Genomic DNA, 11,971 nt, shown 5'->3' with positions numbered 1-11,971 from the left:
CTAGTTTATATTTTAGTGACTAACGTGACAAGTGTCATATGAATTGCCACGTCAATTAGATTATCACATATACTGCTACGTGCTAATTTATATTTTAGTGACTAACGTGACAAGTGTCATATGAATTGCCACGTCAATTTTTAAATGTGATAAATGTTATAAACGATGGTAATTGTCTACTTGAAACAAATTATTCCTTATGCCACAGAGTAAACAATAATGGAAGCCTAATTAATGATTTATAGTAAAAGGGAAACTAATATATATATATATATATATTTTTTTTTTTTTTCTAAGCTGTAAAAGGGAAACAAGATAGACTTCAATAAGTTTCTACTTTATAGAGTACTGTAATAAAGCCTGAAAATTTTTCAACAAACTCGGCTCTTCCTAATTAATCACATGACTCATTGAGTTGGCATATGCATGCATGCATGCATATCTATACATTTTAACACTACCGTAATTTCTGTATTACGTGTTATGTTTAAGAATAAGTAACATTTTTGCGCTTGTTATTTTATGTGGAATTTTGAATAAAAAATACCACATAAAATAAAATTATTTTGGAAATTCTAAAAAATTATTTTGTAGCTTATAGCTTAGAATTATATTGCAACAAGTGACAGTCACAAGTGTCTCTTTAAAGTATCCCTAAAACGCTTATATAATATATAATATATAAGCATAAATCAAAATAGGAAAATGATAAAAGCACAACTTAAACCCAATTTTAGCCCAATTTTTCTCTTAAGTTTTTTTTAAAAAAAACACTACATGTGGAGGAGAGAGAGCCTTAAACTAGAGATAGAAAGAGAAATTTGGTCTAAAAGTTGAGTTTGAGTTGTCCATGTATCACACCTCATCAAAATATGTTAGAAATCTAAATTAAAAAGGGTTTATTTGGTACCCTAATATTAATAGATCAAGTGTTATTAATGTCCGGACCAAATAAGGAAAATAATAAATACAAATCAAATTATATTTTAGAATTTAGAACAAATAACAAATTTAGTCCATCTAAGATTTTTATTTCTCAAGATGAAAGACTTTTGCTCAAAAAAGTTTCGAATTTCATATCATTGTTTGAAAAAAACCCCAAATATTTTCATTATAATTAAGTCTCAAAATATTTTTGACGACAAATCTTTGGAAAGAGTTGTATATAATATTTTCATTCTGCTTTGAAATTTGTGAATCGAAACAATAGTTTTACTAAGACATATTATAAATATAATAATATATTAAATATTAAATTATAATATATAAAAAATTTATTATAATATAAAATATATTTAAAATTAAATTATAATAAAAAAATGCAAAGTGTGGGTTATAGGTGGGGGTAAAAATGCGGATGCGAATAATAGCAATATTTGCATCCGCATCCGCAAAATGTGGATAATGATTTTTTATATCCGCATCCACATTATTCGATTACTATCCGCATCCGCGCGGTTAATGCGGATATTATCCACTATCTGCATTTGAGGTAATGAACGTTTTAAATCTTAAAATTGTAATTCACTAATTATTGCTTATAGTAAATACAAAAAAAAAAAAAAAACATTATTTAAAGTTGAGCACTTTTATTCATATCACACTATCTAATCATTTTGCCAATAAATTTTCGTCACATACATTATTAATATTTAGCTTCTAGTAAATCTATAATTGGAAACAATAAAAACATTTAAGAAATAATAATAATAATAATAAGGGAAGAACATATAAGGCAATTAATTAGAAAAAATTAAAAGAGTTTTCTTAAAGTGAAATCCAATAACATTACAAATCTAGCAAATATAAGAAACATAAATAAAAAATCCGACAAACATAAATTAAAAAATATTAAATATAATATATATGTAATTATGTATATATATTAAATAAAATATATATTAAATATATAAAGGAATGCGGATGCGGATAATATCCGCATCTGTATACCTTAAAACAGCTATTTTTGCTATCTACATCCGCATCCGCATATGCAGATAGCGGATGCGGGCGGTTATTATCCGCCCACATTGTCACCCCTAGTTATAGGCTAGTAACTAGTTATTATAGTTAGACAGGAGTTAGACTATGTGAGAATTTTGTTATGATTATTTTCTTAATGCTATTTTTTGGGTTTGATTGTGTCACCCTTTGTAAAATATGTATAAAAATAGCGAAGAACTATTTTATCAAAAAAAAAGAAAAAAAAAGGGAGAGAGATGATCAGGTTTTATTTGGTTATAGATAAAAAAAATAAAGAAAATAAATCAAACATTATATACAGTTTATGTAACGACCCAGAGAACAATACTAGTCATATCTACATTATCACCTCAAAAGAATTAGTCAATTTAAAGCTTTCTTAATATTCCTTAAAGCCCAATTTCACTTAGTAATTAACTTAGCAATATGAAACTTAATACTTATGACTATCCTTATAAACTACCTACACTATGTATAAGGCTACTCCTCATCTTCTCAATATAAGACTAGGGGTATTACAAACTCACTCTTAAAACTCTTAACGTCCTCATCAGGGTCACGTCATGCAATACTCCAGTACTACATGGCTTGACATTGATAGGTGGCTCTAATACCATTATAACAACAACAAAAAAAAGCGTTAGCTAAGTCTGTGATATCACCTTAAAAAGATTAGTAAATTTAGAGCTTTCATAAAATTTTCTATAAAACTCAATTTCACCTAACTAATAACTAAATAATGTGAGATTTAGCACTTATGATTATCTTTATAAACTACTCACTATATGTGAACTAGTCATCTTCTTCTCAATATGAGAATAATGTGTTACCGTTTATATATGAGAAAATGAAAGAAAAGCTATGATTAATTTATATATAACTTTTCTTTCCTGTCAAGTTTTATTAAATTTTTAAATACTTTTGTATCAAATAGTACTCCTATGCAAAGAGAAACATGAGGATATTTTGAGAAGCATAAATAATTCATACAAAATACATAAAAATAAACCAATAACATTTTTTTTTTGAAAGGAACCAATAACATTTCTAATCATTCATAATCGCAAGTTTATTAACATTTACGAAAAGGAAAATGTTAGATTTTCCAAACCAAAGGCAATGTTATTAGCTCTCTCATTCGAACTGTTGATGTCTAGTCTAATATTACGCCTCTCCAACTTGCAGTGAGACAGACGTACGAAAGTTGATGAGGAGCCAAACAAAATCAATTGACTTTCTAACCAGGTTGGCCATGATTATATTTTTAAGGTGCAAATGTAAAATTAGTTTATTTTCTAAATCAAGCGACCCTGCGTCCCTGCCTACCAGGATTTGCGATTATTTGCAAAGTCACCAAGCTCACGGATTTATGTCAAAACATACATATGCTTAGGAACTCTTAGGTTCTATAATTTACAAAAACATTAAAAGTAAATAGAGAAATATATGTCGGATTTGTAACTAAATAAAAATAAAATAAAACAAAAAATTAACACTTAAAATTATAATAATAAAGCAACAGGTACTCGGGGGCTACTAATTACCTATACCAAGGTTGATATATATATATATATGGATCCGTATTCCCTACCGTCATTCTTCCACCTTACTATATATATATATATATATATATATATATATATATATATAATCACTTCTACTCTTATTGCCTAAAATTTGCTTTATCGTAAACCTCTTTGCTTGAATTTTGAGCATGAAGACACAAGTTCTATAAGAGTAATATGCTACACACACTATCATCTCATCACACTTATTTTTCCACATTCACATATGGCTTTTAAAAGTATTATTAGATTAAAATTCAATAAAAACCTATTACAAACCTAATGATGGTTTTAAAATCTACCTATGGGGTGTGAGTTGCATACTACCACCTCATATGCACTATCATTCTAAAAGAATTAGTCACATTATAATTAAAGCTCTCTAAAATTGCTTATAAAAGCCTAATCTCACTTAGTAAAAAATCAATATAGGACTTAATATCCAAGAGCTCCTTTATAATTAACTCTTGCCGAATGTGAGATTGGGGTATTACGTTGAGTACTTTTATATATACTGAACTAAATGTAATGACCCAAGTACCCATGACTATCTTTATAAACCACCTACTCTATGTAGGTTGCTAATTTAGCCAATGTGGAACCGAAGTATTACAATTTTCCTCCCTCCCTCAACCCCAAACCCTTGACGCCCTCGTCAAAGTTATGCCATGCAATGCCAATACCACATGATGTTACTAGGGTGCTTTAGTACCATTTGTAATGACTCATAGAAAGCTGCACTACTCACATTTGCGCTATCACCCCAAAATAACTAATCAATTTTAAATTTCCTTGCAATTACTTATAAAACCTAGTTTCACTTAATAAATAAATAATGTGGACTACTTACTCTACGTGGGCTACTCACGTACCCAATGTGAAACCAGGGTATTACAAAACTCATCGTGGAACAATTTTGGATCCACTTCAACATTCTAACTTCAGTCCAAACATTTGAAAGAAAGGAAAAGAGGATAATAAATAAAAGAAGCTCCAGAAGCTTAACAACAGGGACAAATAACCTTTTGATCATTGTTCCCCAATCAAGCAGCTTGTCTCTGATGGCATCTATTTTTTTTCAAGTACGTTTAATCACTTAATTACAATGTAAATTATGGTGTGAAGACGTAAAATTAAATTAAGAAAAAGATTAGAAATTAATCTTCAACATGCACGGTGCCTCTTCAAACTCACACTGAGTCGCTATAATGAAAGGAAAAAGAAACCAACTTTATGGAGTAGTTAAGCCGAAAATGAGGTCATTATTAGAATTAGGCCAGCCTCATCAATATTTTGTATCAGATTTCGACCATAAGAAAGAAAAATCTTCTAAAAAGACTGATATATGAATTGTTTTCTTAGCACACCCAAGTAAAACAAATCTGATTATCTTAGCCTAGCTGCAATTTAATCCCTTAAATGTGTTAAATCCCTACTTATCTTAAAAGTTTCAGAAAATGCATGAAAGACTTGATCATTTGAATTAAAATTCTAACTCTCCCCCTCACATATAGACTCAAAATATTTAATTGAAATATGAAATGAATGATTGAGACAAGGTTCTAACTTAGAACATTTACTATGATACCATATCATAGACTTAATCATTTAAATTAATATTTCTAATAAATATAATTTGGCTCCTGTAAACAATAGTGTGTTCTAATTCCACCATCGCCGAGTTCAATAAAGATAACAGCACCTTGTACAATCAGAAAAGCAAGATCATCTCAGTTCAAACAAGACACTATATATGCATTTTAAGGCACAAATTTCCAATAGGAATTAATCACTCCTTACTCTTAACTAAATACCACATGCAGTAAATGGCCACAAAATGAAACACAAAACAAAGATGAAGCAACATGTTCTCAATCCAGAAGGATCGATCACGATTAGCAAGCCTTAATTGCTTGTTGAATCAAACAAACCTTGGTAACAAAATAAGATCAAACTTCAAAATCAAACAATTTCCATATTACTAGAGAATGATCAAGCGAATATGTGTATGTATGCATGTATTTTCCACATCGATCACATGTCAGTATAGCATGTGAATCCACTAACTAGACGAATTATTATTTCTTAACATCCAAGAACTTTAATCATTTCATTCATAATGCTTGCGTTGATTCTAATTATGCATCAAAAAACACAAACAAAAGGGTAGCTCCGGTATCAACGGGGCCCTTCACAATCGTAAACATATGATGAAAATTAATGACATTAATCCAAATTGGACAAATTATGGCCTACTAGATATGATAAAGATTCAAATGTTGTAGATATAGCTAGGTAAAGTAAGGCCACCGCTTAAAAAACTAATATAAAATGTCCCAGCATTATAAAGACATAGGGTCCCTATATAGCTAGATTCAATTTGTGAGCATCGATCTTGATGTGTATATATAATCGTATATAAGTAGCGGTGATTACTTAAGCCAATTAAATGGCTTAATATGGAGAACAAAATCTCTAGACTCTAGCATCTATATACACTAGTTCAATCAAATCAATCATTATGAACTCAAAGTACATGCATGCACAATTATCTAGCTAATTAACTCATTTTGAAGAATGGATTTTTCGTTGATGATGGTTGATTGAAGTTGAAGATATATGAAAATTCATGGCAAACAGAAAGAATATTCAGCATGATCAACCAACCGTAGCAAGCTAAATGTCTTCATGTTCAATTTGTTGTCGGCTATAGTAAATACTGTCCCTATAAGTCACCTAAGGAGGGAAAAAAAAGGAAAAAGAAAAGAGGTACACCAATCCCAATTAAATCGTTAACCCATGAGTACCATTTTCCAAGGGAGAACCAATTGGAAATCACTGTATATCTTAGGGTTCATGAACTTTACCTTATAAAAATAATATCCCCCCTTCATTTAAAACTGATATGACACAAAGGAGAAATGGGCTTATGGATTTGCATAATAAATGAGGCTGCAGACCCACCTTTCTGAAAAACTCCATTGCATTAACTTAACACAAACTGTTTGAACTGTGAAGGGCGTTGTTCTAACTTCTATATATATGATCTCTTCACTCTATATAGCCATGGGGGAAACAAAGAAAAAAAAAAAGGTTAGTAATAGGAGAAGGCAAAAGGAGAAAACCAAACTGACCCACATGTAAGATACCAAAAAATAATCAAAGCAAATATAGTAGTAGTGCTAGACAAATCTGACACATGATCTTTGCAAAGTTATAAATTCCACCCTTTTCAAACGAGTGAATGAATGATTTGCCAATACCCATTAAAAGACTAGAAATGAAAAACGAAAAAGAAAGAAAAGAAAACACTCAAAAAAAGACATACAACATGATCCGCAAATCTATTACTTGTCATAGACGACCTTTCAAGTACATATATCTATGACAAATTGGATGTTAAGTCACAGGGACCTTAAAACTAGAACTAGTACATACTTGGACTTCTACTTCTACTACTACTTCTACAACTACTACTGTTTGCATCACAGAATCATTAAAGAGTTCAATTTTGAGGCAACATAAAAAAGAAAGAAAAACTCGTACGTACTACATAGGTGTGCAGCAATGAAAGATTAGAAAGTAGTTGAAATTATTTCCCACCAACATGTGGTCTCATGCAGGAATTATTTTATTTTTTTGATCTTACTGGCTCGCATTTGGAGGAGGTGGCAATGCGGGCGGCGGCTGCGGGGGGCGCTTGCGCTTCTTCTTCTCGTAACTAATCCCTCTTGCCTTGGACTGCGAATCACGAACCTCACGTAGATACAGCCGCACGGCTCGGGCTCCGAATGGGTTGGCCTCCGGCTTCCCTCCGTGCTCTTCGAAGGCGGCGCGGAGGCGGCCGATGAGGGCGTCGAGGGACCCCCAGGCTTGGCGGAGCGGGCAGGGGCAGGGGGCGGGCGGGTTGGGATGCCCGAAGAAGGGGCAGAGCTGGGTGTGGACCTTGGTCTTACCGAACTGGTCTAAGTACCTGAGGAATTCGAGCACGTGGGCCCCGCTGCAGCGGGAGAGAGACAGCGGCGGTCGGTGGTTCCGGAGGTACTGTCCGAAGGTGTTCCAGTCGCGGCGCTTCTGGTTCTCGTAGCGGCTGAGAGTGGAGGACGGCGAGGATGACGAGGAGGATGCCATGGTGGCGGCAGCAGCAACTGAGATATTGTTTGGATTGTGTGTACTGTTGTTGGTGTTTGTGATGATGGTGTTGGTGCTGAAGTTGATGCTCGCGCTGTCTTCGTTTGAGGGGTCGAATTCGTGAAGTGAATCCATCTGTTTTTTTCTTGGATCTCGAAGTTGTAGTAGTAATAGTAAAGAGGATTTGGTTTTGTTTTTCTAGTTTTCTGGGAGGTAGGTTTATAGGGCCAAGCTAGTAGTTTAGGAAAGAACTAAAAATAGAAAGAGTAGGGAGATGATTGGAGTTGATAAGAGGATATATATGCGTTTATTGTGCTAAAGATCTAAGATCTGGGGTGGTGCTGCTGGTGGTGGTGGTGGAACTGATTGAAACAAGTTTTGGGTGTGTCACTTTTCATGAAGAAAAATGGAACAACCAACCAACCAAAAGGTTTTTTTGATCACAATTATATTTCAGCTGGAGTAGTTCTGGATTTCAATCATGTCATGGGAGAAGGAAGAGAGAGAAAGAGAGATAGAGAGATAGAGAGAGCTATGGAGAGAGTGAGAGAAAATGAAGATTTTGGAGTAGGGGAAGATGATGATGACGGGGATGATATATACTTATATAGGCAAAGAGAAAACAACAGTAGGGCTACACTCCCGAATTTTAAATGTATTAATTTCCTTTTGGGTATTTTTTTAATTTTGTTTGCTTTGAGGTTCTTTGAATCTTTTCCTTTGATCAATCCTAGAAACCTTGAAAGGGTTATGATGTTGGTTGGGGGTGCCTTTTTTTTTTTTTTTTTTTTGTTAACTTTGATTTCTGATTAAGGTTTTTGTGAGAAACTGGCAAGATTTTTTTTCCGAGAAAAAGGGGAACCACGCAAGTTCCTCCTAGGCCTAATTCTAATGAGTTAGGGGAGAGGGTTAATTTTAATTCGTAATTGGGTAAGTGGAAGGAAGCTCAATAGGGCTTTTTGTGGAAATAGCAAGAGTTTGACAGTGAGGTGGAGAGAGAGAGGGGAGTTGATGGATGGGGACAAGACAAAGCTATTGGTTTAAAAATATGAGGGAATAACATGATTTTGTTTCTTCACTCTTTCGTATTGATTGACAACACCTTTTTCCCAATTACCCTTTTACCCTCCAGTACTGGTTTTCATTCAGGAACAAATTACATACAATATTTCACACCTTAAAGATGGGTGTCTTCGCCACACAGTCGGTTCAATGCACATCACAACCATATATTGGATGGTAGAGTCTCGTGTATGAGTAAAAAGAGGGGACCTTTGTGACTTTTGCCTCTGTAATATGTATGTCGGCTATGCATATAAGACATCTCCAAAGCAAGTGAAGAGAGGACTATGTGACAATTTGTGTCGGGTTGATCGGTCATGTCGAAACATATGTTAACGTATAAAACCTATACAAGTTAATTATAATCCAATCAATCAAACTTATCATTTAATCTATTAATTTTGTATTGAATTTGTATCGAATTTACAAGTTATATATAATATGTTATCACTCTTAGTGTGACGTGTGGGTTCAGATCGTATTGATGTATAAGTATAATACTATATAGGTCAATCTTAACATTACCCATTTAATTAAACAGGTCAAACTTTTCAACCTTAATTTACTAATTTTTTATTAAGTTAATGTCGAATTTGAAAATCATGTAAACAATTGCTGAACATCAATATGCATGATATTGATATTGCACGAAGAAAAATGTTGCCGTTATCTTATATTGTTATAAACTGTTCTAGTTCATGATATGCATGTTGATTTGTAATGATGATCATGTGTATTATGCCATAAGATAAATTACTCTGTTTTTTTTTTTTTTTTTCTAAGTATATGACAAGTTACTTGTGTGGTATGACGTGTATAATCACCATATATATCATCTATTATGTACATAAATTGTCATTTTTAAGCACAAATTTTCAGTATATTCGTCATAAATTGTTTCAATTTGTCAATTGAAAAATTACTACTTTTCGCACTCATTTATCACGCTTATTTTACATCAATTAATATAGCGTATTTTAAATGGTTTTTCTCATATTAGCCACTGCCACTTAGAAAAAAATAACACTTAAAACACTTCATGTCACTCAATATAAAACAAGTATAAAGAGTATTGTTGTCAATTAATTAAATCCGCAAGTCCTTAATGCAAATTCTTGGCCCATTAAGCAAAAGAAGAAGATCAATCTGATGTGCAGTTTTACCTACCAAAACCATGATTCCAAAGGAGAACATCCCCATGGAGACATTGATGAAGTGTTTGAACAATCTTAGCTACCAAAGTAACAACATTATCATTACCAAATCTGGTATAAAAAAACAGCTCTAAAAATGGAATTGATGCGTGACACTGCTAGGTAATGACATCAAGTGTTTGATGGTGTGCTACTGTGCTCTAGCTGGTTCTGTGCTCTAGCTGGTTCTCATCGGTAAAAACAAAGCTAGAGTACCATATATACATACATGTACTACTGTACCTGGGTATTAATAGATCAAGAGTTGTGGAAGATAGACGGCATTCAAGAGGTTCACCCACAAAATTTAAATATACATCTCTAATTTCAATCTCTCTCACACACATATATACACACACACACACATATATATATATATATATATATATATATATATATACAAGACATCCCTGGTACCCTCCATGAATTTATGTGTATATATTTTATATTCGGTTCGCGGGATGATCACCTATAAATTAATAATAAAAAAAATTGCTCGTTAAAGTTAAATCCTTAGTTTCGTAATTTTATATCTATATACATTGTAATTATGAGTGAAAAGGTGGTTACAGTTAATAGTTATTGGCTAAAACCGCTAACTATAACTACCGAAGCAGTTAGTAAAATCTACTATTCGCCTCCTAGGCGGTTAATAATTCTAATAACCGCTATTCGCTTTTTTTTTAAAAAAAAAATTAAAAAATTAAAAAGTTTTTATTTTATTTTATTTTATTTTTTTAAAAAAAAACTAAAGGATGGTAATATAATAACATTCTACTATAGGGCTGCTCAAACGGAATTGCCCCGCTAACCGCTAATCATTAACCGTTAACCGCTAACTGCTTTGGTATGCGGTTAGTGGTTTTAGGGGTAGGGCAATGCGGTTATAACCGCTAATCACCTTCATTTATATATAATAATATAAATATATATTAAATATTTTATATTAATAAAATATATTAATTTTTTCCATTTGTATTTTAATTAATGAATTTGGGTTATTTATGACTATGTATGTAAAATATATAATGTAGTATGTGATGTTTTGAGCTAAGCCTTATTCAAAAATATTGGCTGGCCCAAAAAACAACATTTTTTTTTTTTTTTGGGAACATTTTGGCCTTAAATCCTTAAAATAAGCCCCAAAAATAGGACAATCTCATAAAATAAGCCCAAAAAATAGGTCGATTAAAGGCGCAAAACACTTAAAAAACCTAAAAACCCATATAAAAAAAACGGTTATAAAACCGCCGGTTATTGGATTGAATAACTGCTAACCACCGGTTATAAAATAACCGCTAACTGCCTAGGCGGTTGCGGTTATTAAAAATCGATAACTGCTTAAGGCGATTGCGGTTATAGTCAATAACTGTCGATTATAATCCGTTTGAGCATCCCTACTCTACTATATAGGTTATAGTATCATTTATAGATTTTTATATATTTAAACGCAAAAACGACATTGCTTCATGTATTTTTATATAATTTTATATATACCAATATAATATATATAATATAATATACATAAAGGCGGTTAACGATTTTTTTAAAACCTAAAATTGCTAACGGTAACTGCGTAGACGGTTAGTGGTTACTGCATTTTGTCATTTTCACTCTTAGTTAGGTGGTTAGCAGTTTTTTCTAACCCCCGTTGTTAGAAGTTAGTGGACAATTAATAACCACTCGTCTATTCAACCCTAATTGTAACATTCATATGTGCACGTGTGTTTTTTTTTTTATTTTGTAGAGAGTTACTGGGTAAGTAATTAATTGTCAAAACCTTGCCTTGGAGTAACGGATAAGCATGGTAAAGTAAAATAATTGAAACACAACTCGTTTTGACTTGGAAAATGCTTCCAGCTAGTATTCCATTTTCTTCCACTTTTTTAGTATATGAAAAGTTGAGAGCGATTTATGTAACACAATGCGCCATAATAATGGGAATAGGATCCTCTATTATGTAATAAAATTAGGACAAAATTGTCCTTAACCTTAAAAGTTGGAACAAATATTTGATCTCACCATTTTACTTAAACC

The 11,971-nt window shown here is 32.4% G+C and overlaps 1 protein-coding gene across 1 annotated transcript; it reads right to left on the bottom strand.

Moving 5' to 3' along the window:
• Positions 1 to 6,867: 6,867 nt before the first annotated feature.
• Positions 6,868 to 8,271, bottom strand: LOC132178710 (protein LIGHT-DEPENDENT SHORT HYPOCOTYLS 4). The gene has a single exon (XM_059591226.1). The coding sequence runs from the start codon at positions 7,812 to 7,814 to the stop codon at positions 7,194 to 7,196; it is 621 nt and encodes a 206-aa protein (XP_059447209.1). The 5' UTR covers positions 7,815 to 8,271; the 3' UTR covers positions 6,868 to 7,193.
• Between the last annotated feature and the right edge of the window lie 3,700 nt (positions 8,272 to 11,971).

The sequence above is a fragment of the Corylus avellana genome, chromosome ca4, assembly GCF_901000735.1.
Source record: "Corylus avellana chromosome ca4, CavTom2PMs-1.0".
In the NCBI taxonomy this organism is placed as follows: domain Eukaryota; kingdom Viridiplantae; phylum Streptophyta; class Magnoliopsida; order Fagales; family Betulaceae; genus Corylus; species Corylus avellana.
Note: the sequence above shows the minus strand (reverse complement) of the source record. Positions and strands in the feature narration are given on the sequence as shown.